Source organism: Aedes albopictus, chromosome 3 (genome assembly GCF_035046485.1).
Source record: "Aedes albopictus strain Foshan chromosome 3, AalbF5, whole genome shotgun sequence".
In the NCBI taxonomy this organism is placed as follows: domain Eukaryota; kingdom Metazoa; phylum Arthropoda; class Insecta; order Diptera; family Culicidae; genus Aedes; species Aedes albopictus.
Genome location: NC_085138.1, coordinates 279,582,937 through 279,610,334, shown reverse-complemented (window position 1 = coordinate 279,610,334; position 27,398 = coordinate 279,582,937). Strand labels below are relative to the sequence as shown.

At 43.3% G+C, this 27,398-nt stretch overlaps 1 protein-coding gene across 8 annotated transcripts in view; it reads left to right on the top strand.

The window, feature by feature from the left end:
• LOC109401644 (focal adhesion kinase 1) overlaps positions 1-27,398 on the top strand; it is a 371,816-nt gene that overhangs the window by 337,463 nt on the left and 6,955 nt on the right. For 7 of the 8 annotated variants that reach the window (XR_009999500.1, XM_029857470.2, XM_029857466.2 and 4 more), the window contains 11 exons: positions 6,670-6,977; positions 10,724-12,463; positions 12,634-12,766; positions 13,188-13,320; positions 13,476-13,617; positions 18,305-18,509; positions 18,582-18,715; positions 18,833-18,969; positions 24,180-24,502; positions 24,560-24,883; positions 24,948-25,058. Coding sequence is in view for 7 of the 8 variants with exons in the window: in XM_029857466.2 (XP_029713326.2) it covers positions 6,670-6,977; positions 10,724-12,463; positions 12,634-12,766; positions 13,188-13,320; positions 13,476-13,617; positions 18,305-18,509; positions 18,582-18,715; positions 18,833-18,969; positions 24,180-24,502; positions 24,560-24,883; positions 24,948-25,058 (3,690 nt within the window). In the remaining variant the exon portion in view is untranslated. The remainder of the gene's footprint in view (positions 1-6,669; positions 6,978-10,723; positions 12,464-12,633; positions 12,767-13,187; positions 13,321-13,475; positions 13,618-18,304; positions 18,510-18,581; positions 18,716-18,832; positions 18,970-24,179; positions 24,503-24,559; positions 24,884-24,947; positions 25,059-27,398) is intronic. The other variant, XM_029857468.2, reaches the window with a different exon arrangement.

Genomic DNA, 27,398 nt, shown 5'->3' with positions numbered 1-27,398 from the left:
CCTTGAATTCCTCGGAAATTCTATTTGAAAATCTTTCGCGGATCCCTCCCAGAGTTCATTCGGGAACTTCTTCTGGAATTCTTTCGGGGATCACTACAGGAATTTCTTCGAAGATTCCTCCTGATTTTTTTTTGGGGATTCCTCCCGATACTCGGTCGGGGGTTCCTCCTGGACTTTCTACTAGAATTCGTCCTGGTATTTTTTTTTTCGGATATTCCTCTTGGAGTTCCTTTGGTGATTCCTCTTCGAAGTACTTCGGGGATACCTCCTGGAACTTCTTCGATGATTCCTAATAGAATTCCCTCAAGAATTTCTCCTGGAATTTCTTGAGAGATTCCTTATGGATATTTTCTGTTGATTCCCCCTAGAAATTCTTTCAGGACTCTTTCTCGAATTCCCTTGAAAATTCCCACTCGAAATATTTTAGGGAATACTGCGGGAATTCCTTCGGGAATCGTGCCCGGAATTCCTTCGGGATTTCCTCTTGAAATTCCTGCGAGGATTCCTCTAGGAATTATTTCAGGGATTCCACTTCGAGGATTTCTTCTGGAATTCCTTCGAAGATTCCTCCTGGATATTTTTTCAAGGTTCCTCCTAGAAATCCTTTGGGGATTCCTTCTCGAATTCCTTTGAAAATTCTTTCTGGAATTCCTTCGGAACGGAATTTCCTTTTTTAATTTCTTCAGGGATTTCACCTAGAATTTCCTCGGAAATTTCCTATAGAATTCGGGAATTTTTTCTAGAGATTCCTTCTGGAATTTCTTCAGGGATTATTGTTGAAAAACCTTTGAGGTTTCCGCTTAGAATTCCTTCAGGGATTCTTCCTGAAATTCCTTCGGGGATTTTTCCTGTAATTTCTTTGGAGATCCTTCATGGAATTCCTTCATGGAATTCCTTCTTGAGGGATTTCTCTAGGTATTCCTTCATGGATTCCTCCCGGAATTCCTGAACCGCCACCGCCGCCGAAAGCTGCTACTAGCAAAATGTAGTTGGTGCACAGGTCAAGATCAGAGATGGAAAATGGTGATGATTGCAGCTGAACAGGCACAAACCAAAACAAACATACTCGTGAACAACAGGGGCCCGAGAATACTCGCACTTCTTTATTTGTGAGTTAACGAAGCTGACAAGCACTCGCATGTGATTTGCGAAGCTTCGTGAGTTTTTTGCATTTTGACGAAAAACTCATTTTAACGACTGGCAGTGCTGCTTTTCAGGAACAATGAAGCATAAAGCATTAGTTTATGTTGGATAATCACTGGATTTGCTATTATAACCACAATAAAATGCACTTCCCGCACCTCCACTAGTTCTTCACGAATAAAAACTCATGAGTGTTTCTGTTTTTGTTTTGCTTCTTACTCACGAAGCAGGCGGATGCGAATAAACTCACACACTGTTTACTAACGTAATCGTGAGTAAGCCTTGTGTTGGCTTTACACTCGCGAACTGCTTCATGATGTGAGCAATTCCATCACTGATCTAGATTTAACTGCATGTAATTACAAGGGCATTACATACTTTTAGGCGTTTATTGGTGTATGGAGATATATGAACCAGTTTACAAAATTGATTCCAGTTTGTAAAATCGCACTTCGTTAAGAGATTCAAGGCCAGATTTGGAATCTACTATGATGGATCTACCGAGAAAAAGAGGCCATTCATTGAAAAAATAGTCAAAACAAAGTTGTACAGCAGATTGTTTAAAAGGGTTGACGAATGACAAAAATATCAACAATTTTTATTTTTTGCCCAAAAAGTTAAATATAAACTCGGTTTTAAATAAAATACGATTAAGATGGAGTTTCATATGCACAGTTTTGATTTACGTTTGCCTTTCTCTCAACAGGTTGAAGGAATCATAGTTATAAAATAAACCATACCATTCCTGTCGCACTATCGAAGTTACCCGCATTATCAAAAATACCCCATTTCACGGTACGCCTTTTGGCAATAAAATAGTCATTTATCGTGATAGAAATCTCTTATTTCAAAGGAAATTGCGTACCTTAAACGCTTGGGTCAAATTTAAAATTTCATTTTGCCTTTTAACAGTCAAATTCACTAGTTGTAAGTTTTGACGCGTTATTCGAGTTCAGAAAGTCAAAATTAAGTGGAGAAGGCAATTATCTGTTCTTACTGGTATTCATTTGTATGATGATCAATTTCACCCCAAAATAGCATTTTCTTTTTAATTTTTGGAGTTATTTATCTTAAAGTTTAAATAAGAATCATCTTTCAAAACATAAACACTTTTTAGATATTTTAGGGCTACAAAATATCTCTATGTATAAGGTACACCGGGGAAGGTTGAAACGGGTGGGGCAAGATGAAACACGAAGTCATTAAATAGATTTCAATACAATTTGGAAACTTTTCTTTAGCCAAAAGATTGTTTGAATCAAAAACTATGTGTTATGGCATTCAAGCTGTTTACCATCATTGGATAACATCATGTGAACCCGCTGTTGCATCTTGCCCCGTTGTACCTTAACTAAAATATTCCACTCTACTCGCCCTGCAAGGACGTGGCCGGCGTCGTTATTGTACCGTCAAAGAGAAGATTTCACTGTGAGAATGGCTGTATGGTCAGAGAGTTTTAGGAAGTTTCAGAGAGGTTTAAAGTCGTTTCAAAGGTTTACTGGGGGTTTTAAGGAATTTTTGGGGGCTTCAAGAATGTTTTCACTAAGTTTTAACCCTAGTAAGATGTTGGGGTCAATATGACCCAGATAGGCCCGCTGAACGTCGTGGTGCAAAAATCCTAACATCTTAGGAGGATTAAATAATATTTCAGAGGAATTTGAAAGCGTTCCAGGGAGTTACTGAAGAGTTTCCGGGGTTTTTCAGCGGGTTTCCAAAAGAGTTTAAAGGGCCTTTAAGAAGGAATAAAGGTGTTTCAGGTGGTTAGAAAGTTTTTGGATGGTTCAGTAGTGGTTTCAGGAAGCTTTCATTGATGCTTCAGGGAATACGTTCAAAGATTTTCTGAGAGATTTTCGATGGTTTCAAAGGGCGTTCAAAAAAGTTTCAAGGGTTTCAAAGAGGGGTTTAAAGGTATATCAAGGCATTCCAGAGGGATCCATGTGGCTTCCGTGAGTGTCAGGGGATTTAGAAGCGGTTTCTGAAATTTTCAAGGAAGTTTCAATGATTTTTAGGAGGTATTCTAATTGGTACTGCTTTAAGACAGTTGAAAATGTTAGTGGTTTCCGAAGAGTTTTAGGGAGATGCAGGGTGTTTAGGGGGCTTCAAGAGGTTTTAAGATATTTCAAGGTGTTTCAAGTGGTTTCGAAGGGTTTCGGAAAGGTTTCTGATCTTGCTTACAGGTTAGTTTTACCAGTGTTCAACAATTGCAACATGGATGCTGAAAAAAAGTGTTATGAATAATCTATTTAATGCCTGATGGCCGCTATAACTCGATCAATTTCAAACCAATTGACTTGAATTTTTGTACACAGCGAGATACTGCACGTATTACCGAGCGTATCACAAATAAGATGAATTGGTTCAAAATTTATTGAGAACAATTTGTTCAAAATTTATTGGGCTTAAAACTGCCCACAATAGAAGCCTTGCCGAGATTGTTACATTTACATGATTGATACAGGGCATTATACTGAAAATGATTATCAGTTTACCGAGTTCAAAAATGCTGTAAACTAGTGTTTAGTGCGAGATTGTTACATTTACATGATTGATACAGGGCATTACGCTGAAAATGATTATCAGTATACCGAGTTCAAAAATTCTGTAAACTAGTGTTACCAAGATATCAGTCGTTGATTGCATTGTCTAAAATCCGTTAACCAGTCAATCGATTCCGATTTATGGATTTGAAAGTGTAGAAATTGAAAACATTCAAAGCCTTCCCAAACGTGTCTAGTTCACTTGAAATACTATCACGTCAGAATCACGGTATCTGTTCGTCGAAAATAATCTCAACCACCATTTCCCGTCCTCAAGCACCAATTTCTTGTGCAGATCTTCCTCGTTTCTAAGCCTGATCCCGATGCCTGATGTGCTCGTCTCGTCCGCTAGCACGTTTCAAAATGTGAAAGCATTGACAAGAATAAATCAAACAACTCAATTTTGTAAACATCACTAAATGGGTTGTACCTACACCTACCTATCGTAGCACCATGGGTTGTGATTAATGGCAGCTGTGTCCCTGCCAGCAGCGTGCTAGAACAAAAGCAATAAAACATGTAGAGTTTGTAGTGCGTGTGTTATTTTTATTGACAAATGTGTGGATGACAGTCGAATTTCTAAACAGCTGAATTTGTTGAAATTAAAATTGGTTTATGGCAGATTCTTTGAAAAGCGTTTTCTGACATCCTGAAAAAAAAATAATGTTTAGGTAGTTAGGTTCCTAGTAAAAACAGCAGAGTGATACTATTTTTATATTGCTGAGTGCATAAAGATGTAAATGTTTATACATTTGTCTAACCAGCGCTAAATAATAACAGCATTATTAATTACCTAAACCTAACTTACGATTCATAATTTCTCACTTCGTTGGAATCAACCTGCACGCCACACCTATTAAATACATCAAAACAACATATTGTGCGAATAGAATATTTGCCCAGGATTCCTTATATAATGCCAAACTCGACAGCACATTGGCTTTTCACCTTCGATAAAATAAATTTCTTTGTAAAAAAAATCATGAAGTGTGACGAGAAGGCTGAGTTCATCCGCCTCCAGGCTCATCAATTACCTGCCTATCATCACCATAACGTTAGCAGAACGGCAAGCTTCCCACGGATGAGCGAAAAAGTCCGATCGACTCCTTAGTGTGGTAAGGTGTGGGTTTTATCTTCCTTGAACTTATCGCACTTGTTTCGTGTCGTTTTACATTATATTTTTTTTAGTTAGCCTGTGGCAAATTGTATGTGTTCAATGTGTTGTACGGATATGTCAATGATCGCCCTGGTTTCACTGTATAGGGCACTAGCGTGGGACACAAAAAGACGTTTTACTCCTGTACACTTTTTGAGTTCCATTTTAGCCCCATATCAACTGTGCAAAATTTCAGCTCGATCGGAGAAACTATATTTTAGCGCCAGCCATTTTAATTTTTCATACGATTTAGTATGGGGAAAATCACTTTTTCAAAGAAAAATCGCCACAGGTTGCCCCTTAACCCCTAAAAATAAATCGATGAATGATTTCTGCTGGAAATTTTACGAGGAACCAACCCTCCGAAGACCGCAAAGCGATCTAAGGCATGTGGAAAAAGTTATTAACTGAAAACCGAATGGCATGCAAACGCGATTTAACATGTAAGGAATAACAATAAATAATAAAATCTCGTCATTTTATCGATCGGATGAGGCCTAATAATTTTTTCCACGAGCGTCGCATCGGTTTGCTGTCTTCGGAGGTCTGATTCCTAGTAAAGTTTTCCACAGAAATCATTCATCAAATTATTTTTAGAGATCTAGGGGTGACTTCTAGCGATTTTTCTTTGCGGGAGTAAAATTTCCCCATAGTAAATCGTATGAAAAACTAAGAATGGCGGGCGCTAAAATATAGTTTTTCCGATCGATCTGAAATTTTGCACAGATGATATGGGACCAAAGTGGAACTTAAAAAGTATACAGGAGCTTGAGTTTTTCCATTTTTTGTATTTTCTCATATAAACCGTGTACCAAGCTAATAGGGCACTGCACTGTTTTGATTTTGTATGGGATTTTGAGGTTTCGTGGCCTTGTTGTTTACAAAATTTCTGTAAGAGTGAAAGAGAAGGAGATAATTTCATGCACTGCCCTATAGCTTACTGCTGAAAATTTTATTGTCGGGCCGCCACCAAACCGGACTTCGCACAACCAAGTCGCGACGCGACCCAACTCGCGACGTTTTTTAATCATGTCTAAAGTAGTGCGCATCCTTCCCGTTGTTGTCAGCAACACAGCGCACTAGATGCGAAACAGTTGCAACACTTGTGGACCAAGAAAATGGCAATTTTAGATTGAATGTCGGTCTTGATTCTAACCGGATAGACAATATCTAAATTAAGAAGAACTGCCGAGAAACTTACGTATTCTCGGCAGTTTTATTCTCTTCGCCATGGAGGTTTTTTGAAACCTATGGAATTCAAAGTTCGCTTCAAATCTTTCCCAACCAAGCTGAATCATATGACCAAGTTTTAGGCAATTTTATCGACAAAAACCCCTCAAGAGAAAAAACCTACCGATAATACTCAAAGTCACCCTAGAACATTCATGTTCATCTTGATTTGGTTTTGGGTGGAAAGCAATTGTCATTCTATATTTACATTACTGTGCTTAATTGAGTTCTTAACCCTTTCCTACATTGTAAAGATATTTAGTCCCAGTATTCAAATTCATCAACTTGTTGTTCCTCCATATTTGGACTTTACGTCAGAAAGTTACTGAAGTTATTCCCTTGTATAACTTTTACCCACGCCAGTATAATGCATTTGTAATAAAACAAAGTTTCACAGCAAAGAAATAAAATAAAATTTCATGGTTTTCACTCTTTGCCTGAAGAAGTCATCATAACTGACAGGAATTAAATGCAATGATTTAAAAACTTTGAGCTAGCTGATAGCCTTAAAATAAGTGTTCTTCGCGTGATAGACTCCCCGTTCAATACATTGTGATACCAACAGTCAATCACTCATTTGCTTTTTTTTGTTCTCTTCTTCAGCTACGATGGTTCCGGCAACGGTCTAGGTGAGCCCCCGTACCGGGGGCACCACGGCAGCCCACACTCGTCCCCATCGCGCTATTCCTACAACAACACTGCCAAAACCAGCATCCAGCATTGGCGGACGTCCAGTGCCGGTGCATCGGACTTCAAGCGTAACTCCCGACTTCGCAGCTCGACCAGCGCCGTGCCCGGTGGAGGCGCCGGGGGAGGCACCAGTTCCAGTTCCAGCAGCACCGGTTCCAACATGGTCGACCTCAACATACCGCGTGGCCACTCGCCACACTTTAGTCCCTCGAGGCAAACCAGTGAGTATACTTAATTCGTATCGTACACTCTGCTGATCCGCATGATGGGTAAGCAAAACCCAGATGCGATAATATCGATTTCATTCATCAAACCGAAACCAAACCCGAATCCAATCCCATCACCAAAACGGTCACGTTGAATCTCCACCCCGATTATTCCGCATACCGAGCGGCATTCAAACGCGCAAAGAAACTTGATGCGTATTTGTTTTGCGGTCAAATTGATGCGGGTTTTGATCAGAGGCACTTTGTGACAAAAAAGGAGGTCTACTTTTACAGGTGTGCACACATTACTTGTGGAGAATTTTATCTTTTAGATTATTTCGTAATTTTGTATTCCGTGATCATGCTTCTAATCTAATTCTAATCTAATGTTTTTACCATTTTAACCTGAGGACATGCAAGAAATACATATTTACCAAACAGATTACACTAGATTACAAAATCGTGAATTTCTATCAAAGACATTTTTTTTGATAATTATGTGCTGATTTCGACATCGTCCTTCAAAAAAAAATTAATAAAACAGTTTATGCAATTCGGTATCATAATTTCTATTGCAGTAATTCCATCATGAGTTCACCCAGAGATTCCTTCAAGAACGTATCTAGGGATTCCACCAGGCATTTCTTTGTGTATTTGACCTGGATATCTTTAGAGGTTTCTCCAGTGATTGTTCCAGTGATGTATTCGCGGTTTCCTTCGGTAATTTCTCCAGAGATCCCTTAATGTATTTCTTCAGGATTTTCTCCATGTATTCCTTCCAGAGTTCTACAAGAGATTGCTCCAATAATTTCATCTGGAATTATTCGAAGTATTTCTGCAGTAATGTCTTCCATAAGTTCTTTCAGACAATTTTACTAGAGAACTTTCCAAAATAAATCCAGAAATTGCTAAAAAAATGTGTAAAAAATCTTTTAGGATTCCTTCAACAATTTGTCCAGAAATAACTGCTGGCATGGATTGCTTCAGATTTTTATCCAGATATCTCTGTAGAAACTCTTCCAGGAATTCGCTAAGCAAGCTCTCCTGAAATTCCCTAAGGAACTCCACATGGAATTGCTTCCGGGATACTTCATGGGGTTTCTTAAAAAAATCCTCCAAGAATTCCTCCAAGGATTCACCCGGGAATCCCTTCTGTGACTCTTTCAGGAACAATTGCAGATTTTATTCTAAAAAAGCCCTAAATAAATAATTCTTCTTGGGATGCCTTCAGGAATTCCTCCTGGACAGTGAATCAAAATTCAACCATCGCGCAACAATAACGACAATGTCGCAACCTGAATTTGTTGCGACATTCTACCCAATGCAACATAGGTTTGTCCCAACTTGAACAGAATAGGACAAAGATCGCGCACCACGAGTTTAGAGATTTTTAAGGCTTGCATTGTGATTTTCGAGCGGTAACTTCGAGCCGGTAAACACTACAACGCTGCTGAAGATGTATCATCAAAAAAGTTCGATTTTGGGTTGGTAATAATTGATTATTCACGAGTTGAAAAGTATGCAACAAATTCAGCTTCCGTTTTGTCTGCAACAAAAACTTTCGAGATCATGTCATTATCTGTTATTAGTTGGGATAAAGAGTAATCGCCGCGTCTTCTTTGTTGCTTGTTTTGTGCCTTTTTTGTCTGGCAATTCTCTTCACTGCTCCTGGAATTATTTCTGAAACTTCTCCAGGAATTAACCCAAGACTTCCTCCAGAAGCTGTTCAAAGATTTACTTAGGAACTCCTCTGGGATTTGCTTCCGAGATCCCGCTTGGGGTTTCTTCAGCAACTTCTTCAAGTATTCCTTCAGGAACTGCTACAAAGATTCCTCCAAGAGTACTTTTTTTTAAGAATTCCTCAGGAATTTCAGCGCTTTCCTTGGTACTTCCTCCTGTGATTTCTGCAGACACTCGTCCTATAATTCCCTCAAGAATTGCTCCTTGAATTGCTTCAGGTATTCTTCGTGGGATTCCTCCAGAAATTATTCCTCTCAAAAGTCCTTCAGGAATTCATCCAGGAATTCCTCCAGAGATTTCTCAAAGAATGCCTCTAGAGATTTCTCCAGGAATTCCTACAGGCATGTCTCCAGGAAGTTCTTCAAGGGTCCCTGCAGGCATCCTTCTTGGGAATTCTTTAGGGATTGCTGTAGGAATTCCTCCAGGAATTCCTTTAGGAATACCTCTAGGCATTCGTGAAAGAGTTTCTCCAGGGATTTCCATAAGGACTCCTCCAGACATTCCTCCAGGCATTCCGCCAGGATTTAATTCAGGGACTCCTCCAGGAATACCTTCAGGAATTCGACTAGGAATTCTCCAGGAATTCCTTCGGAAATTCTGCCAAGAGTTCTGGCAGTAATTCCTCCAGGAATTTCTCTAGAAAATCCTCCAGGGATTCTTTCAGAAATAATTTCAGGAATTTCTTCAAGGAATTTTCAGGGATGCTCCCGGGAATTCTTCCAGGGTTTTCTCCAGAAATTTATCCAGGAATTTCTCTCTAAGAGATTCCTCCAAGGATTTATCTAGAAATTTCACCATGAACTCCTTCAGGGATTCCTATAAGGATTCTTCCGGAGATTCCTCCTGGAGTTCCTCCAATTCCTCTGAGAATTCCTCTAAGAATTTCTCTTGGAATTTGTTCAGAAATTTCTCCAAGGATTCCTCCCAGAATTCCTCTAGAGATTCATCCAGGATTTCATTCAGGTACTCCTCCAGGAATACCTTCAAGAATTCCACTAGGAAATACCCCAGGAATTCCTACGGAAATTCTTTCACGAATTCCTTCAGACATTCCTCCGGAATTGATCCAGGAATTCCATCAGGCTACTACGGAAATTTCTCCAGGATTTTTTTCCAGTAAATCTTTCAGAGATTTCTTTAGAAATTCCCCCTAGAATTCCTCTCCGAATCTATCCAGTAATTATTACAAGTGTTCCTCCAGGCATTCCTCCAAGAATTTTACCAGGAGTTCTTCCTGAAGCTCCTCTAGGAACTCCTTCAGGAATTCCACCAAAAATTCCTTCTGGAATCATCCCAGGTATTTCTTCATGAATTCCTCCAGGAATTTTTCCAGGAAATTCGCCAGGGATTTCTTCAATTTCCTTCAATTCCATACAATAATGTTACTTATAAATATACATTTCTAATGCACCTATGCTAAAAATAAGCCAAATCTACAAATTGCCTATAAATCTCTGCAACGGGCAATATAAAGTAATGAAAGAATTCTGTGGGGGATCTGGTGGATTTTGGGGGGGTAGGGGGGGTGGTATGCCTGGCCCCCCCACCTCTAGCTACGCCAATGTTTGCGCTAGAAGTTTTATAAGTTCGAAATAATAAAAACCTACCGTAACCTAGGGTATGGTGACCTAGCCTAGAATAGTTTCTTTGTTGCAGTAATCTTGAGGTTTCAAGAACCTCTTGACCTTTTGAGCCCCTCTACAATACTCTTGATCTCAAGTCAATAAACTAACAATTGGTTTCCACTTTATACTTAATTACTTAGTAGTCACACAGAAGTCATTAATCACCTCATGGAAGATAATATTGCACTTCTTCTGAGTGGTCTCTCGCAGATAATTAAATTACACATGCAATTTTCCCACTGTATAAACTTCATGAGCGTAACCATCGAGTGCCGTCTCTTTATCTGCATCATTTTTCATTCTTGAATTACAACCACAGTTTAATTTACTTCCCCAAGCCATTTCATTTCACGCAAGCTGAACTTTGTTCATTGTTCAATATGTCTCTGCCCACAGCGCAAACCGGTGACACACAGACACTGCATGTGTACCTACCGAACCATGGCTTCCGCATGATCCGGTTCGACGAGGCATCCGATGTCCGGCAGATAATTAATCTGATCGTAAACTCAATGTCGCCCGGACACAAAACGAACCCACAGAGCTACGCACTTCGATTGCGGCACATGCTCACGAAAGAGGTGCTGTGGATGCCACCCGACACCTCCATGTCCCAGGTGATGGCCCACATCTTCAACCCATCCTGTAGCAATGCGGACTGTCCCAATGTGGACAAGAGCACGATTGCTAAGAAGATGCAGCAGAAGACTAGTGGCGTCGTTGGACACGCGAACAGCGTGTGGAAGGCCGAGCTCCGCGTACGCTACATACCAAAAAGCTTGAAGGAACTGTACGAAAAAGACAGAACCACGTGTCACTTTTACTTTGACCAAGTCAAACAGGACTACATCCAGTCGAACATACCGAACATAGATCAGGATATTGCAATACAGCTGTGCTGCTTAGGAATCAGGCATTACTACAAAGACACGAACCATTCTTCGAACGACCGGAAGCACCATCTGGAATATATCGAGAAGGAAATGGGTTTTAGCAACTTCATACCGAAATCTGTGATAGATACCATTAAGCAGAAGAACCTGAAGAAACTGATCCAGGCCGGCTACAAGAAGGTCTACAGCTACAGCGAGATGGAATACATGCTCAAGTTTTTCGATCTGCTTAGAACACAGTACACCTTTGACCAGGAGCAGTTCAATGTACAGCTGAGCAGTGTATGGAACATTCGGGTTGATCTGATCATCGGTCCTCACGTGGGAATATCGTACTCCATAAATCCTCAGGCGCCACCAACCAAGGTAACCGACTTTGAAAGTATTGAACGGATAACGACTGGCGTAGTGTCGTCTTCGCTGACCAAAAGCGACCACACACCCAAGCAGCAGGGCTTGAAAAATTCCAAAGACCAACCAGATCTCACCAGTTCCTGCGGAAGTGGCGGCGGTGGCAGCGAAAAGAAGGATAAGAAGGGAGTCTCCTGCTCGTGCAGTGAAATCAAAACTCAGCTCAGGATCAAAGTCAACGTGAACAGCGAAGACCTGGCAATCACTTGTGATGGTATTAAGACTTCTGAAAGTATAGCCGATCTAGTCGATGGTTACTGTAGGTTATTTAACAATACTGATATTAGCTTATGGGATCGTACCGTGATACCAAAAACCACTCCGAATAATAGCGCTACCAATTCCCTGGAGAAAAGTCACCTGAAGAAGATGACTGATTCGCAGTCGTCGGAGAAGCAAGACTCGAGGCGATCCAGTAGCGACAAGCTGAACAACTCCGTTCACAATGAACTGGAAGCCAGCACTAGTTCCAACAGTAAGCCAACCCTGAACGAGGACTACGCCGAGTTGGGCATGTGCGACGAGGAAGGAGACTATTCTACTCCGGCGGCTCGGAACTACGAGTTGGACCGGAATCAGATTACTCTGAACGAAATCATTGGCGTGGGACAGTTCGGAGATGTGCACATCGGATCCTGTCGGCTGCCGAGCAAATCTACGCTAGTCAACAAGCTGAACCAATCGCTGACCTCGGAGTTTGACGAACTTTCGCTGTCTGGCGAGAATAACAACACTGAGGTGCAGCAAAAAAGCGGAGTCATTCAAGTGGCGGTCAAGACCTGTAAGGCGGACGCTGATTTAGCTACGTCGGAAAAGTTCCTGGAGGAAGCATGTAAGTTGATTGCCAGAGTAATTCTCGCTGAAGGGTTTGGGCATAATGGATATTTGTCATATCACATGGTTTTCGAGTATGCCAAATGTTCATTATGACAAATGAACCCGCTGAATAAAACTCTTATGGCCGTTTGGATAAATCTTTGTCTTTATTCAACTCTTCAATAGATATCATGCAGAAATTTGAACATCCTCACATCATCAAACTGATCGGAATCTGCGGTGGATCACCGATCTGGATTGTTATGGAGCTCGCCCGGCTAGGCGAACTGCGAGCCTATCTCAAGAAGAACGGTCCCAAGTAAGTGCTCTTCACTTTTTCTTTCCCTTCTTTTTGCCAGCAGCTTTCTTCTTCGGCGTATCTGGTTCCGGTTTCCGATCCAAACCTAGGGCGATCCGAGTCTCTAGAACCTTAGAGCTAGGTACCGGCGCATACAGCATCCCAACCGGTCCGGTGCGATGGATCGCAAATAGCCGCCTCTGGCCAGCTGTCGGTAGTTTGAGGGCGCGCGTCCGGCAGGGTAGAAACCGGCTTCCTTTAATTCCAGTTTGGCTTTCGAACAGATCGCCATAACCCCAAGCGCTAACCTCTCGCCTCGGCGGAGCGGGTCGGCGAGTTTTGATCGGAATCGGCGCCTCCGCCCCGGGAACCAGCTTTTCCACGTAGAAGAAGCAATCCTCTTCCGGATAGTAACGAACCATTTTGCGATGTCAATTTTCAGGCTGAAGCTGGGAACACTGCTGCTGTATTCCTACCAACTGTCGACGGCGCTCAGCTATCTGGAGTCGAAGAAGTTTGTTCACCGCGATATTGCCGCCCGAAACGTGCTTGTTAGTTCTCCGACATGTATCAAGGTGAGTTTGGGACGGTGTTTTCTCTTTCCAACTAATTTACTTAAAATTTAAGGAGACGGAGAATTTTGAGTCATGTTTGGCCGAAAGAAATAAACGCAATGACAATCCAATCTACAGTTCTACATATGAGCTACTTTGATCATTTTCGTCCACAGCTTGCCGATTTTGGACTATCAAGATGGGTTGAAGATCAGTCGTACTACACGTCTACCAAAGGAATGCTGCCGATCAAGTGGATGGCACCGGAGTCGATCAACTTCCGGCGGTTCACCACCGCCAGCGATGTTTGGATGTTCGGTAAGTTTTATATTATTGTTAAACTACAGTATGTATCATGGTGCCCGTACGAGGATTCTCTCATGTCGACGACTTCGTGAAGAAGAAGGGGGGGGGGGGGCGTACATGAGTGCTCGTTTTGGTAAGCGGTCCACCAGCTACCGCCTGAAGTCCTTTTCTTTTCTTCTGGAAGATTGAGCACCGAGTCCTGACTAGTGCTGTAGGCTACCCGATGGACTGAGGCTTCTTGTAGGACTTCCCCGAACAGTTTAGGCTTGCTCGAGACTATTGTCGAGCTATTTGTCATCATTCTCGACAATGCAATACATAATTGTCATACCTGCCCTGAGGTACCCCCGCGGTGATGTTGTAGCTCCTTTTTCCTTCCTCGGTATCGTAGATTAGCACCCTCTTCTGGAAGCTCTCAAGTATCCGGCATAGAATATCCGGGAATCCTAGCTGGTGTATTTTTTTTTTTTTCTAAACCATAGGGAGAAAAATCTGCTCAACAAACACCCTAACAGGAAGGTTAGGGTAGTGTGGAGTTTAGGCCGTCTTCTACAACAAAAGTAGAAGTCAGCACTACTCTATCCTCGACCCACTAAAACACATTCCTATGGTCGCCAAACCCTTCGTCTCTCCGGAACCACCAAGAAGGCATTGCTACAGAGAGGGGCTAGTGCATATCGCACTCTCAAGGTTAGCTGCATAGCCTGCAGCATCGAACATCGATGACTCGCTTTGGAGAGTCCATCACGGTAGCATGCTGGCGCTTAGCCAGTTTCCAGAGTGATCCTCGCCACTCCCTTTGTCCTCGGAAGGCGGGCAGGGTGAACCCCGCCCGCGCCAAACTGCTTTGCAGACATCAAGAACTGATGCCCACGTGCAACCCGATCTGACCTGCTGAAGGCAAGGGTATCACTACCCTTCAGGCCCTATCAGCTGCATCAGAAGGTTGCTGACGGCAGTGTCTCCACCTGCCCCGACCGTTGCCGAGGACCCCCTTCCAACCGCGGGCTCGGATCCAACCCAGTAGACCGACGCCACGACAGCACCGCTACCGGGACTCCCTCTCCGCGGCCTCTTGATCGCTGTAAGGGTCGATCTCGACCGCAGGGCACCGGTATGACCTACGAAGCCGACTCCGAACCCCTGGACCACCTCTTGTACTGCATCTGGACTAGCCACTCTCCGAGTCCACGCGCCACCTCCTCTGTAGCTCCCAGACGATATGGGTAATAGCCGTTGAAACGGCGTTCCAGCCAAACTCATCCCTACACATCCTCTGGACCAAGTTGTCCGGGTCTGTGTCCTCCCCGCATGTGGCAAGCATGCGGTCACGCATTGTGCGAAAACGCGGGCACACGAACAAAACGTGTTCCGCCGTTTCCTCTAAACCATTGCACACTGGGCATTCGGGAGAATCCGCATCGACAATAGCAAACCACGCCGGGCCGTCATACCTAAGTATGGACGTAGCAACGCTAGACAGAAGCTTGTGCTTACTGGCGTACACCGCAGAGCTATTGGACATCATCCGGGACAGTGCCGCAATAGCTGTGGAGGCTCTTTTACAGGCATAATCGACGTGGCTACCGAAGGTAAGCTTATCGTCGATCATCACGCCCAAGTGTTTGACGGAGCGCTTTGAGAGGATAGTGCACTCTCCTACACTGATCTCCGTCTGCTGCTCCGACTTCTGGTTGTTAACAACCGTCACCTCTGTCTTGTGGTGAGCCAGCTCCAGTTTCCTGGACCGCATCCACGCCTCCACAACCTTGATCGCGTGGTTGGTTGTCAACTTTACCTCCTCGATCGTTTCACCGTATACTTCGAGCGTAATGTCGTCGGCAAATCCGACAATCACCACTCCCACTGGGTACTCTAACCTCAACACCTCGTCGTACATGACATTCCATAACACCGGACCCAGGATGGAACCTTGCGGGACTCCTGAGGCTATGTGAAAGCACTTCCGATCCATCTCTGTGTCGTAGACTAGTACACGATTCTGAAAGTAACTTCCGAGAATCTTGTACAGGTACTCCGGTATTCCCAGACGCAAGAGCGCATCGACAATAGCAGACCAGCTGGCGCTATTAAACGCATTCCTTACATCCAGAGTCACTACCGCGCAAAAGCAAATTCCCCTCCTCTTAGGCTCGAGTGCTTTCTCGGCGGTTTTTGTAACCGACAAGATAGCGTCTACGGTGGAGCTCCCCTTCCGGAAGCCGTACTGGTTACACGAAAAACCATTTCCGGTGCCCTCGGTGAACCTCAACATTCTATTGAGGATGATCTTTTCGAACACCTTCCCCGCCGTGTCAATCAAGATATTGGTCTATATGCCGACGGGTCTCCCGGTGGTTTCCCCGCCTTTGGCAATAGTACCAGACTCTGCCTGTTCCAAGCTTCTGGGAAAACTCCCTCGTCCAGGCATTTCTGCATTGCAGACCTGAACATCTCGGGAGCCTCTGCAATAGCTACTTTTAAGGTCAGGTTCGGAACTCCGTCCGGACCTGGGGCCTTACCTACGCTAAGGGACTTAGCTATTCCAGCAAGTTCCACATCGGTGACCCTCTCCTCATCGCCAGCCCCAGTCCCCGGCTGTCCTACGAAAGGAGGCCAAGGACTAGGATCATGACGCGGAAAAAGTCCTCCAATGATCCCCTTTAACATCTCTGGAGATTGCTCTGTAGGAGCCATCACACCTCTCGTCTTGGCCATAACGATCCTGTAGGCGTCACCCCACGGGTTCGTATTGGCACTCTGACAGAGACCCTCAAAGCAGGCCTGTTTGCTTGCTCTTATCTCGGTCTTAAGCGCGGCTTTTGCAGCGGCGAACACCACCCGCCGTTCGTTTCGCTCTTCCTCTGATCGTGCTCGCTGCATCCGCCGCCTAGCCCGTAGGCAGGCGCGGCGCAGGTCCGCAATCGCGTCGGTCCACCAGTAGGCCGGTGACCTCCCATTTCTAGGGTGGACTCGCCTAGGCATGGTCGCATCACACGCACGTGACAGCACCGCTACCAGCTCGTCGCCGTCTAAACCGATTAAGTTTCGCTCACGGCGGAGCGCCTCCCTGAATACCCCTTCATCGAAGTATGATGTCTTCCACCTGCGAGGGCTTGGCCTTGGCCTAGCCGCCTCTTCTTCTATCCGCTGTCTGCTGTTGTTGTAGTCGATACTGTAGCGAACCGCCAGGTGATCGCTGTGAGTGTAGCCATCATCTACTCTCCAGTTCGAACTACTTGTTAGGCCAGGACTACAAAAGGTCACGTCAATAATTGACTCCGCTCCGTTTCGACTAAAGGTACTCTTGGTGTATGGCACAATCTATGGCGGCATAGATGACGCTGTTTGAACGCATTCTTCACGTCTGCCGTGACAACCACTCAATAATGGATTCCCCCTCGCCTTTTTTTTGAAACGCTATCTCAGCCATTTTAGCTACAGCGTCCATCGTCGATCGATCCCGGAAACCGAACTGGTTATGCGAGAGCCCAGATTCGTCTGGTTTCTCGGTATAGACCATTAGTCTCGACAGAATGATCCACTCCAACAGTTTCCCAGTGGTTATCCAGTAGACAGATAGGTCTGTATGTCGACGGATCGCCAGGTGGCTTGGGCATTAGAACCAGTCTTTGTCTCTTCCACCTCTCTGGAAATTCGCCTGTGGGTGGGCACATCTACATAGCAATTCTGGCAGTGAAGAGAATTGTCAGACAAAAGAGGCACAAAACAAGCAACAAAGAAGGTGCGACGATTACTCTTTATCCCTACAGGTAACAGATAATGACATGATCTCGAAATTTTTTGTTGCAGACAAAACAGAAGCTGAATTTGTTGCGTACTTTTCAACTCGTGAATAATCAATAATTGCTAACCCAAAGTCGAAACTGTTTGATAATAGAGCTTCACCAGAGTTGCAGTGTTTACCGACTCGAAGTTACCGTTCGAAAATCGCAATGCAAGGCTTAAAAATCTATAAACTCGTGGTGTACGATGTTAATCCCATTATTTTCAAGTTGGGAAAAACTTATGTCGCATGGGTTTGTTTGTCGCAACAAATACAGGTTGCGACATTGTCATTATTGTTGCGCGATGGTTGAATTTTGATTCACTGAATTCTGGAGATGTCAGGGCTAGTCTCGATGACCAACTTAATGGCTACTATCAGGATACCATCTGGACCCGGAGCCTTAATCAACTTGAGCGACTTCACCATTGCGATGAGTTCGTCGTTCGTCACCGGAACAACCTCGTTTTGGCTGGTTTGTCCATAGGGGATGTGGGACCCGAGTCTTTTATCGTGGTGCGGGAACAATGTTTCCACGATCTTCTACAGCATCACTGGGAAACTTTTTTGACAGGCCTCACTTCGAGTCATTCTACTCACCTGAATACTCTTCCTAGCTCGTAGGCGCGGAGTTCTGCAATTTCTAGACCGGTTAGCGTCCATTCCTCGGTAGGGATCGCCTTTTCATTGCGGCGTCGCATGCACGGCTTAGGGTTCCTACTAGATCGTCAGATTTACCCTCCATGAGCAATCCCTTCACAAATGCCGGTTTATCGAAGCGCGAAGTAAGACATCCCCAATGGCTGTAAATAGTTCGGTTTCCATATACAGATACATATCTGCTAGGAATTGATTTTATTGACAACCTGCATATTGCTTGCCTTGATACTAGTTTTCATTTCACCCCAACAGGCGTTTGCACCTGGGAGATCCTGATGCTCGGCGTGAAACCATTCCAAGGAATAAAAAACTGTGATGTGATCGGGAAGCTGGAGAACGGCGAACGTCTCCCATTGCCACCGAACTGCCCGCCGCGGTTGTACTCGCTGATGTCACAGTGTTGGTCCTACGAACCGCACAAGCGGCCGAACTTCAAGAACATCAAGGAGGTGCTATAGTGAGTATTGACAGGATTGGACAAAGTCCATTCGACACAAACATTTCTCATTTCTGAATTTCTTTTCTTCAGTGAAATACTCACAGAAGAGCGGCATAGCGATTGCGAAACAATGCGACGCGAGAATCGGCGTGTTGCCGCCATGTCCTGGGGAGCAGGTGACGATGTAGCACCTCCAAAGCCAGCACGTGGTCCAATGGTGGGCGGTAAGTACTGTAATCAAATTAATTGCTCCTGAAATTTATTCATCTTGGAAGCATGTACACCACGTCAGATTTTTTTGCCTTGAGGCACGCTGAATGAATATTACTCGTTATCTTTAGCAGGAGACGGCTCCCAGCAGGGATTGGGTGCCCCGCAGACCTACATCATTGCACGAGACCCGGCCGTACTAGCAGCCCTGATGCGCGAAAACGAACAACGTGGAGTGAATCCATCATCTTACACAACGCCCGCTTCGGTATTTAATACACTAGCTGTAGATATAGACCCTAGCGCACAAAATAATACTGATAACGTCACAATTCCGAAAGAACCTGTTGCAACGGGAAATATTCCTCTGAAAACCGTTCCTCTGCCCGCTACCGAACTGCTCAAACTCGATCCCGTCGTTGACGAAGCCAATAATCAAACCAACGCTGCGCAATCGAATGACCCAAATTCCAGTGCCCCGTCTTCTCTGGAAGTTGATAACCAAAACTCTCTCGTTACTTCACCTTCCACCAGTACCCTGGTGCCCTCAGCAGGAATCGACGCCGTCTCCGACCCAACACCCAACAGTGGCACAGAAACCCTGGAACGCTACAAAAGTCCCCAGGACCTCATGTCCGCCAATAACAACCCAATACCCACTAACCAACCCCTTCAAAACCCCTCCTACCCCATTCCCTGTGAAATCATCAATGCACTCACTCAGCAGACCCATTCCATCGAACCGACCTACAAAGCGCTCCAGAAGGCTCAGGCCAACAGCATGAACCCCACGCAGATGAACAACAATAATTTCATGCATTCCAATGCTCCCCAACAGCAGCCACAGCAACAGCAGTTCTACGCTATGCAAGCCCAACAACAGCCGCCGGGTAACTTGGTGATGTACCAACAATACCACGCCCAACATCAGCAACAGGACCAGTACTTCCAGGTTGGTAGAGTTTTCGTTGACGGCATGCCTCGAACGGGAAGATCTCGGTGAAAATGTCCGGAATGTGCCTTGAAATTGTGGGATTGCATGAAAGATGGTTAACTGGTTAAGAGTTGTAACATGGGCCAAACTTATGAGTTAAAAGGAATTTTTGAAAAAGTGCATGTTACAAAAAGTATGGGAGTATAGGCAGCATCCATTTATTACGTAACGCTAACATCGACATTTTTTGACCCCCCCTCCACCCTCCGTAACGCTTTTTTGTATGAAAACCCTAAATTTTTTGTATGGGCCATAACGCTCGACCAGACTCCCCCCCTCCCCCTAGAGCGTTACGTAATTTGTGGACGGCGCCTTAATCTATGTAGGTATATGTATTCCGGAAGTGCTAAGAGTTTTGATTGTTTCAATTTCAATTTAAATTGGATTTCAATTCGAATTCGAAATCGAATCGAAATCGAATCGAAATCGAATCGAAATCGAATCGAAATCGAATCGAAATCGAATCGAAATCGAATCGAAATCGAATCGAAATCGAATCGAAATCGAATCGAAATCGAATCGAAATCGAATCGAAATCGAATCGAAATCGAATTGAAATCGAATCGAAATCGAATCGAAATCGAATCGAAATCGAATCGAAATCGAATCGAAACCGAATCGAAATCGAATCGAAATCGAATCGAAATCGAATCGAAATCGAATCGAAATCGAATCGAAATCGAATCGAAATCGAATCGAAATCGAATCGAAATCGAATCGAAATCGAATCGAAATCGAATCGAAATCGAATCGAAATCGAATCGAAATCGAATCGAAATCGAATCGAAATCGAATCGAAATCGAATCGAAATCGAATCGAAATCGAATCGAAATCGAATCAAAATCGAATCGAAATCGAATCAAAATCGAATCGAAATCGAATCGAAATCGAATCGAAATCGAATCGAATCGCATCGAAATCGAATCGAAATTGAATCGAAACCGAATCGAAATCGAATCGAAATCGAATCGAAATCGAATCGAAATCGAATCGAAATCGAATCGAAATCGAATCGAAATCGAATCGAAATCGAATCGAAATCGAATCGAAATCGAATCGAAATCGAATCGAAATCGAATCGAAATCGAATCGAAATCGAATCGAAATCGAATCGAAATCGAATCGAAATCGAATCGAAATCGAATCGAAATCGAATCGAAATCGAATCGAAATCGAATCGAAATCGAATCGAAATCGAATCGAAATCGAATCGAAATCGAATCGAAATCGAATCGAAATCGAATCGAAATCGAATCGAAATCGAATCGAAATCGAATCGAAATCGAATCGAAATCGAATCGAAATCGAATTGAAATCGAATCGAAATCGAATCGAAATCGAATCGAAATCGAATCGAAATCGAATCGAAATCGAATCGAAATCGAATCGAAATCGAATCGAAATCGAATCGAAATCGAATCGAAATCGAATCGAAATCGAATCGAAATCGAATCGAAATCGAATCGAAATCGAATCGAAATCGAATCGAAATCGAATCGAAATCGAATCGAAATCGAATCGAAATCGAATCGAAATCGAATCGAAATCGAATCGAAATCGAATCGAAATCGAATCGAAATCGAATCGAAATCGAATCGGAATCGAATCGAAATCGAATCGAAATCGAATCGAAATCGAATCGAAATCGAATCGAAATCGAATCGAAATCGAATCGAAATCGAATCGAAATCGAATCGAAATCGAATCAAAATCGAATCGAAATCGAATCAAAATCGAATCGAAATCGAATCGAAATCGTATCGAAATCGAATCGAAATCGAATCGAAATCGAATCGAAATCGAATCGAAATCGAATCGAAATCGAATCGAAATCGAATCGAAATCGAATCGAAATCGAATCGAAATCGAATCGAAATCGAATCGAAATCGAATCGAAATCGAATCGAAATCGAATCGAAATCAAATCGAAATCGAATCGAAATCGAGTCGAAATTGAATCGAAATCGAATCGAAATCGAATCGAAATCGAATCGAAATCGAATCGAAATCGAATCGAAATCGAATCGAAATCGAATCGAAATCGAATTGAAATCGAAATCGAATCGAAATCGAATCGAAATCGAACCGAAATCGAATCGAAAACGATTTGAAATCGAATCAAAATCGAATCGAAATCAAATTGAAATCAAATCGAAATCTAATTTAAATCAAATCAAAATCCAATCGAAATTTAATTGAAATCAAATCGAAGTCGATTTCAATAGTATCTCATCATCGTCACAGTAATGAGTCATCACAATCGATTTGATAAGCGTAAAATGGCGGTTCAAAAAGCATTATCTCATTAGTTCCTTGTGAGTATAGCTACTCTGGTGATAAGCTAAGGGTAGTCAATCAAGCTGAAGCTCAAGCTATTGTAGAAATGATAATTGGAGTAATGCTCCAGTTCCAGATGCAGGTTCAAAAAAAGCGTGGCTAAAATTATGAAAGCCATTCCACATATTCATTGATTGAATCTAGGTATCTTCCTGCCGTAGAGAATGCCGTTAGCCAAAACCTACTAAATCCACATTTATACTAATCCGCATCGACGTTCAGGTTCCTTATCAGCAGCAAATGTTCCAAGCTCAACAGCAACAACAGATTGCAATGCAGCATCAGCAACCGCAGCAGCAAATGTCCAACTACATCCAATACGCCGGTCAGTTCATGGCACCGGCCATGATCAAATCACCTCAAGAGGAACAACAACAGTCCAGCAAGTCTCGAAGCCTGGAGCGTAATGCTGGACAGAATCTTGTGTCTACCTATGCAGCCCGTATTAACTCCTTGGAGCGGACTCGCCAGATGAGCTTGGAGTACGGCGCTGCGAAAGCCATGAGATCTAATTCGTTGACGAGACAGTACAGTGGTGGAAACCAGATGGATTCGTACCCGGTGAATCATGGCGTTAGGTCAGCTAGTTTGGAACGTGGAGGTCAAATCAATCAAGGATATATAAATCGCATGGGAAGTCTGGAAAGGAACCAGAATCAAGCGATATTCATGAGTAATTTGAAGGGAGGTAGCTTGGAAAGAAACCAATCGGCTGCCATCGTGAGCGATATGATGACCAACAAGCCGTCTTACAAAGGTGGTAGTCTGGAACGTAATCAGCACATGATGATGAACGCTGGCAGCCGTGGAGGCAGCCTGGAGAGGAACATGTCCTACCAGAACTACCGAAGCCCTGTGTCGGCGGCTCCACGAGAACAGGAACCTTTCCAGGAAGAGATCTACGACTTTGGTGGCGTCAACGTGAAGTCATGTGCTTCGATCGCTCTGAAGAAAAGCGTTGAAAAGGGAATCCTTCCACCTAGTACACTGATGTCACCCGGAGGTCAACCAGCCGCAAACTTTTCTCTTCCTCCACCGTACAGTTCGGCACAAAGCTCCAAATTTAACCAGCAGCAGCAACAGCAACAGCAAGCCCAACAACAGAATACTCCACAACGCACCATGTGGCAACAACAGCAAATATTCCAGCAGCAGCAGCAGCAACCTCCGCCACCTTATGTCGCGGTCAGCCAAGGACAGATGGCGGGCGTTCCCATGATGGGCATAGCATCCTCGCAACAAGTACAGCTTCCACATCAAGCGGCGCCGGTAATCATGAAGATTGGAATCGCTCAGGGAGTAGTTGCCCAACAGATGCCCATGATGGCTACAATGCCACAGCAGATAGCTGCCGTTCCCGTACAGCAGTTGGCTTCAAATGTTCCATCTGCAGGCAACGTTTCACAACAGGTTTGCCACCTAGTTCTTCAGTACTCGGTGTGATTTGAGTTAATCAAGAACTTGATTTCGTCGTTTTAATTTTCAGTAGAAAATGTTATCCGTATTTTTTCAGTATAATAGGAGGCAATCAGTGAAGTACTAGATTGAAAGTAGTGAGCTGGATTTTTGTATGGTGAGATGATCGATTCTCCATTTCTGCAATGAAATGGTGCAAACAGTGTGGGTTATATGATTTCTTGTCTAATTTGATGCTGTTTGAGCAAAAGCTTGGGTAACTGTGTTGTTGAAGTTGCAAGAAATAAATAATACAACAACACAGTTATCCAAACTTTTGCTCAATCAGCATCAAATTAGACAAGAAATCATATAACCCACGCTGTTTGCACCATTTCATTGCAGAAATGGAGAATCGATCATCTCACCATACAAAAATCCAGCTCACTACTTTCAATCTAGTACTTCACTGATTGCCTCCTATTGATTGATTTTTTGGTTTCAGTTCCGTTGCTGTTGATGAGTCTTCGTTTTGTTACCAGGTTGTTTCACTTTACAGATTGCATGTTGTATTTTATGAGTTTATCAGTATCATTTTGCTTGCCTAGTTTGGTTTAAGTTGATCAATTTGAAATACTTAACAACTACCAGTAGTTGAATCATCATAAATTTGAGTCAACAGTGGTAGTTTTATAACTTAACGAATAAGTTTTCTAACCAATTCCTTTCCAAAACCACATCGCATCTTCAGATTCAAGAAACGCAGCAAATTCTCGAAGCCAAGTTGCGGAAGCAACAGCAAGAGAGCGAAGTCGACTCCAAGTGGCTACAGCAGGAGGAGAACAATCTCAAGAAACGGCTTAGCTTGATCACATCCGCCGCTGGCGGCGCATCGTTCGATCAACAACAGCAGCAGCAGCAGCAACAACAGCAGGAATTGAACAACGGCAGTGGTTCATTGTCCGGCAGTTACCATTCGCAACAGAGTCCACACTTCTCGCCTCAGAACACCATGTCCGGCCCGCAAAGCCTGGGTGATCATTACCCAACGACGCCGAATACGTCGGATTCAAGGTAACTTTCGATCTCAAAGCCCAAACGAACCCAACTAATCATCATTCTCCTTCGCAGACCGCACACCCCGGGATCCACATCCGGTATGATCAAGTCGAAGAGTTCGTCGATGGAGCGCTGTACCACGCCGCTGTCCGGCGATGAGAAGTTTGTGATCAAAAAGGTAGAACCCACACGAACGATGCCATTGGACCGAAGTGGGGATATCGTGTACATTGCAACGACCAGTGTGGTCAAATCGATCATGGCTTTGAGCCAAGGGGTGGACAAATCGCAGGCGTTCGACTATCTGGATCTGGTTCGGAATGTTGGTATCGAGCTGCGCAAGTTGCTCGGAGCCGTCGATCAGATCTCGGTTTCGTTTCCGGCGCAGTGTCATAAGTACGTTTGGAATTCTGAATTTTTGTTAGAAAAGCTGCTATTGTTATCTATTCTTCATTTACAGGGAAGTGGAGATGGCACACAAAGTATTATCCAAAGATATGTTCGAGTTGGTGGCGGCTATGCGGTTAGCGCAACAATACAGCGAAACCACGCTGGATGCTGAATATAGAAAGTAAGTTAAATCATTGGTTTATATCAAGGTGTGGTTGGAAATAATGCGAAAGTTTTTACTTTGTAATGCTTGAATATAACATACTTTGACTGATATTATAGGCTGCCATGAGTCTCTGGCGTGCTTGCAAATTGCGTAGTCGCCCCTGCGTAGAGTGTAGTCGACCCACCTGAACTTTCGATCCCAAATTTCTGTTCTTATCGGCTTTTGATGATATCGACGATAGAGCAACACGTTGGAGATCCCACTTGTGAGGCAACCATGCACGAAATATATACCGCAAGCATTTGTTGATGTATACCTGCAGCCGTTTAGTGTTATCCAGTGATACACACCAAGTTTCACTGGCGTACAGCAGCACAAATTTCACGTTCGGGTTGAAAATTTTAATTTTTGTCGGGATAAGGCAGCTGTTGACGCCGGATAACACTGGCCGTACTCATGTCCGGGGTGCAGACAGCAGAAGATTAATACGAGAGGGTCCACTTGTGCAACTGCTCGGAATCCAAAACGTTTTCTATTGTGTCGATGATACGTTTAGACCGCTACGATCAGCCGTATAGATATAAGCACAGTTGAATGGGGAACAGAAGAGATCGTTTGGGATGATTGTTGTTATCTGTAGTGCAGATTTCAGCCAACTTTACTACGGCATGAAATGTGTGTATGATGAAAGGAAAATTGGTCAAAATAGTGAATGACCGTTCACGTTTGGCGTAAACAGCAGCCCTCGCCTTCTTGATCCGTGCACCTATATTGGCCTTTGTACCATCATCGGCCGCCATTTGGCTACCAAAATATTGGAAGCTTTCAACGTTGATCGTGTTTACATTCAATGAATTGGTCTTGTTGATTTTTATAGTCAGTCCTGCCGCCGAGAAGCGATCGGCAAGATCATCGAGCATACGCTGCATATCAGAACGCAGTTAAGCTGATAGAGCAACGTCATCAGCCAGTTCGAAGTCATTTAGGTGGTTATGGATTACCGTTGAGCAGTGCTCTGTACCAAAATGCCTCGTACTGTGCTTCAATCAGGCCGATGACTTTCTCAGAGACACCTTTGCGCCTGAGATTTAATGAAATACTTATTTTCGTGACTGAGACGGTCAAATTAACCCTTTAAAGATGTGGACAACTTTTTTGTATAGTGTTACTTATAGCTTTTGACCCAGTGGGTGGATTTTCAAAACCAAAATGTTTTTATCAAGGGGATAAGTTGTGCTATCATATGCATATATGGAGATTATGTTATGCTAGAACATTTTGGAGATATAGCTGGAAATGTAGTGTGTACACCACTTGTTCTTCATTCGATTCCGCGTTTTATTTCTATGTACCGTGAGGTGCCCCAATTTCACGCGGGTCCAAATTTCGCTCACTGATGATATTTAGAGATCATAATCATAGAACTAATTGTTGAATTGTCCAAATTTCACTTTATATACCGTCAGTGTACCAGTACCCGCTCATGACCCAATAGCCACTCACTGTTGCAAAAATCAAGTTTTCACCCAAAAATACCCCCTTTTCGTCGCTGATATTCTTGGCCAATATAAATTAAATGAGAGTAAAGCCATTTTATGCAATATTTACCAAATAACATAAATTTTAAAAACAAAACAGTAGAATTGTTTGAGCGGCTTTTGGACCCAAAAAAGCTGTAGGAAATTTTATGTGTTCCAATAACCGCTCACGCAAAAAAATACGTGAAAATTGTAAAAACTGCCGGTTTTAGTACACAGTATATTCAATCACTATTATACACTCCCGCTGAACAGGAAACAATAATTGTAAAAACATAAGAGTTGCAAAAATAATTCACTTTTCCGCAAAAGTCTATTTAAAAGATGGCATACATTTGTCCGTGAGCGGAATTAGGACCACTTTGGTCTAACACAAATTGTAATAAAATCATACTTTTATGAAAAGTTCTACATAAGTCTTGTTTTGTATCTGATTGTACTTAGATTAAACTAACTTAAAATGCAAAAACATTACAAATTGGCTTACCAGTCATTTAACAGATGATGTTTTTCTGCAAAACTGGCCTTAGATGAGCGGAATCTGGTACCATGATGGTAGTATAGCTGAAGTGAAGTTTGGACAATTAAACAATTAGTTTTATGATTATGATCTCTAAATCAAATGTTATCAGTGAGCGAAATTTGGAGCCGCGCGAAATTAGGGCACCCCACGGTACATGTGATATATTTCAATGGAAATTGCACAATATTCTTTGTTTGGGTTGGGGCTGTTAGATAGAAATGTCTTATGTCGTTTTACAGTTGTAACATAGATCTCCAGGTTATCCAAAATGTCCAGAAGTTTTGAACTTTGTCT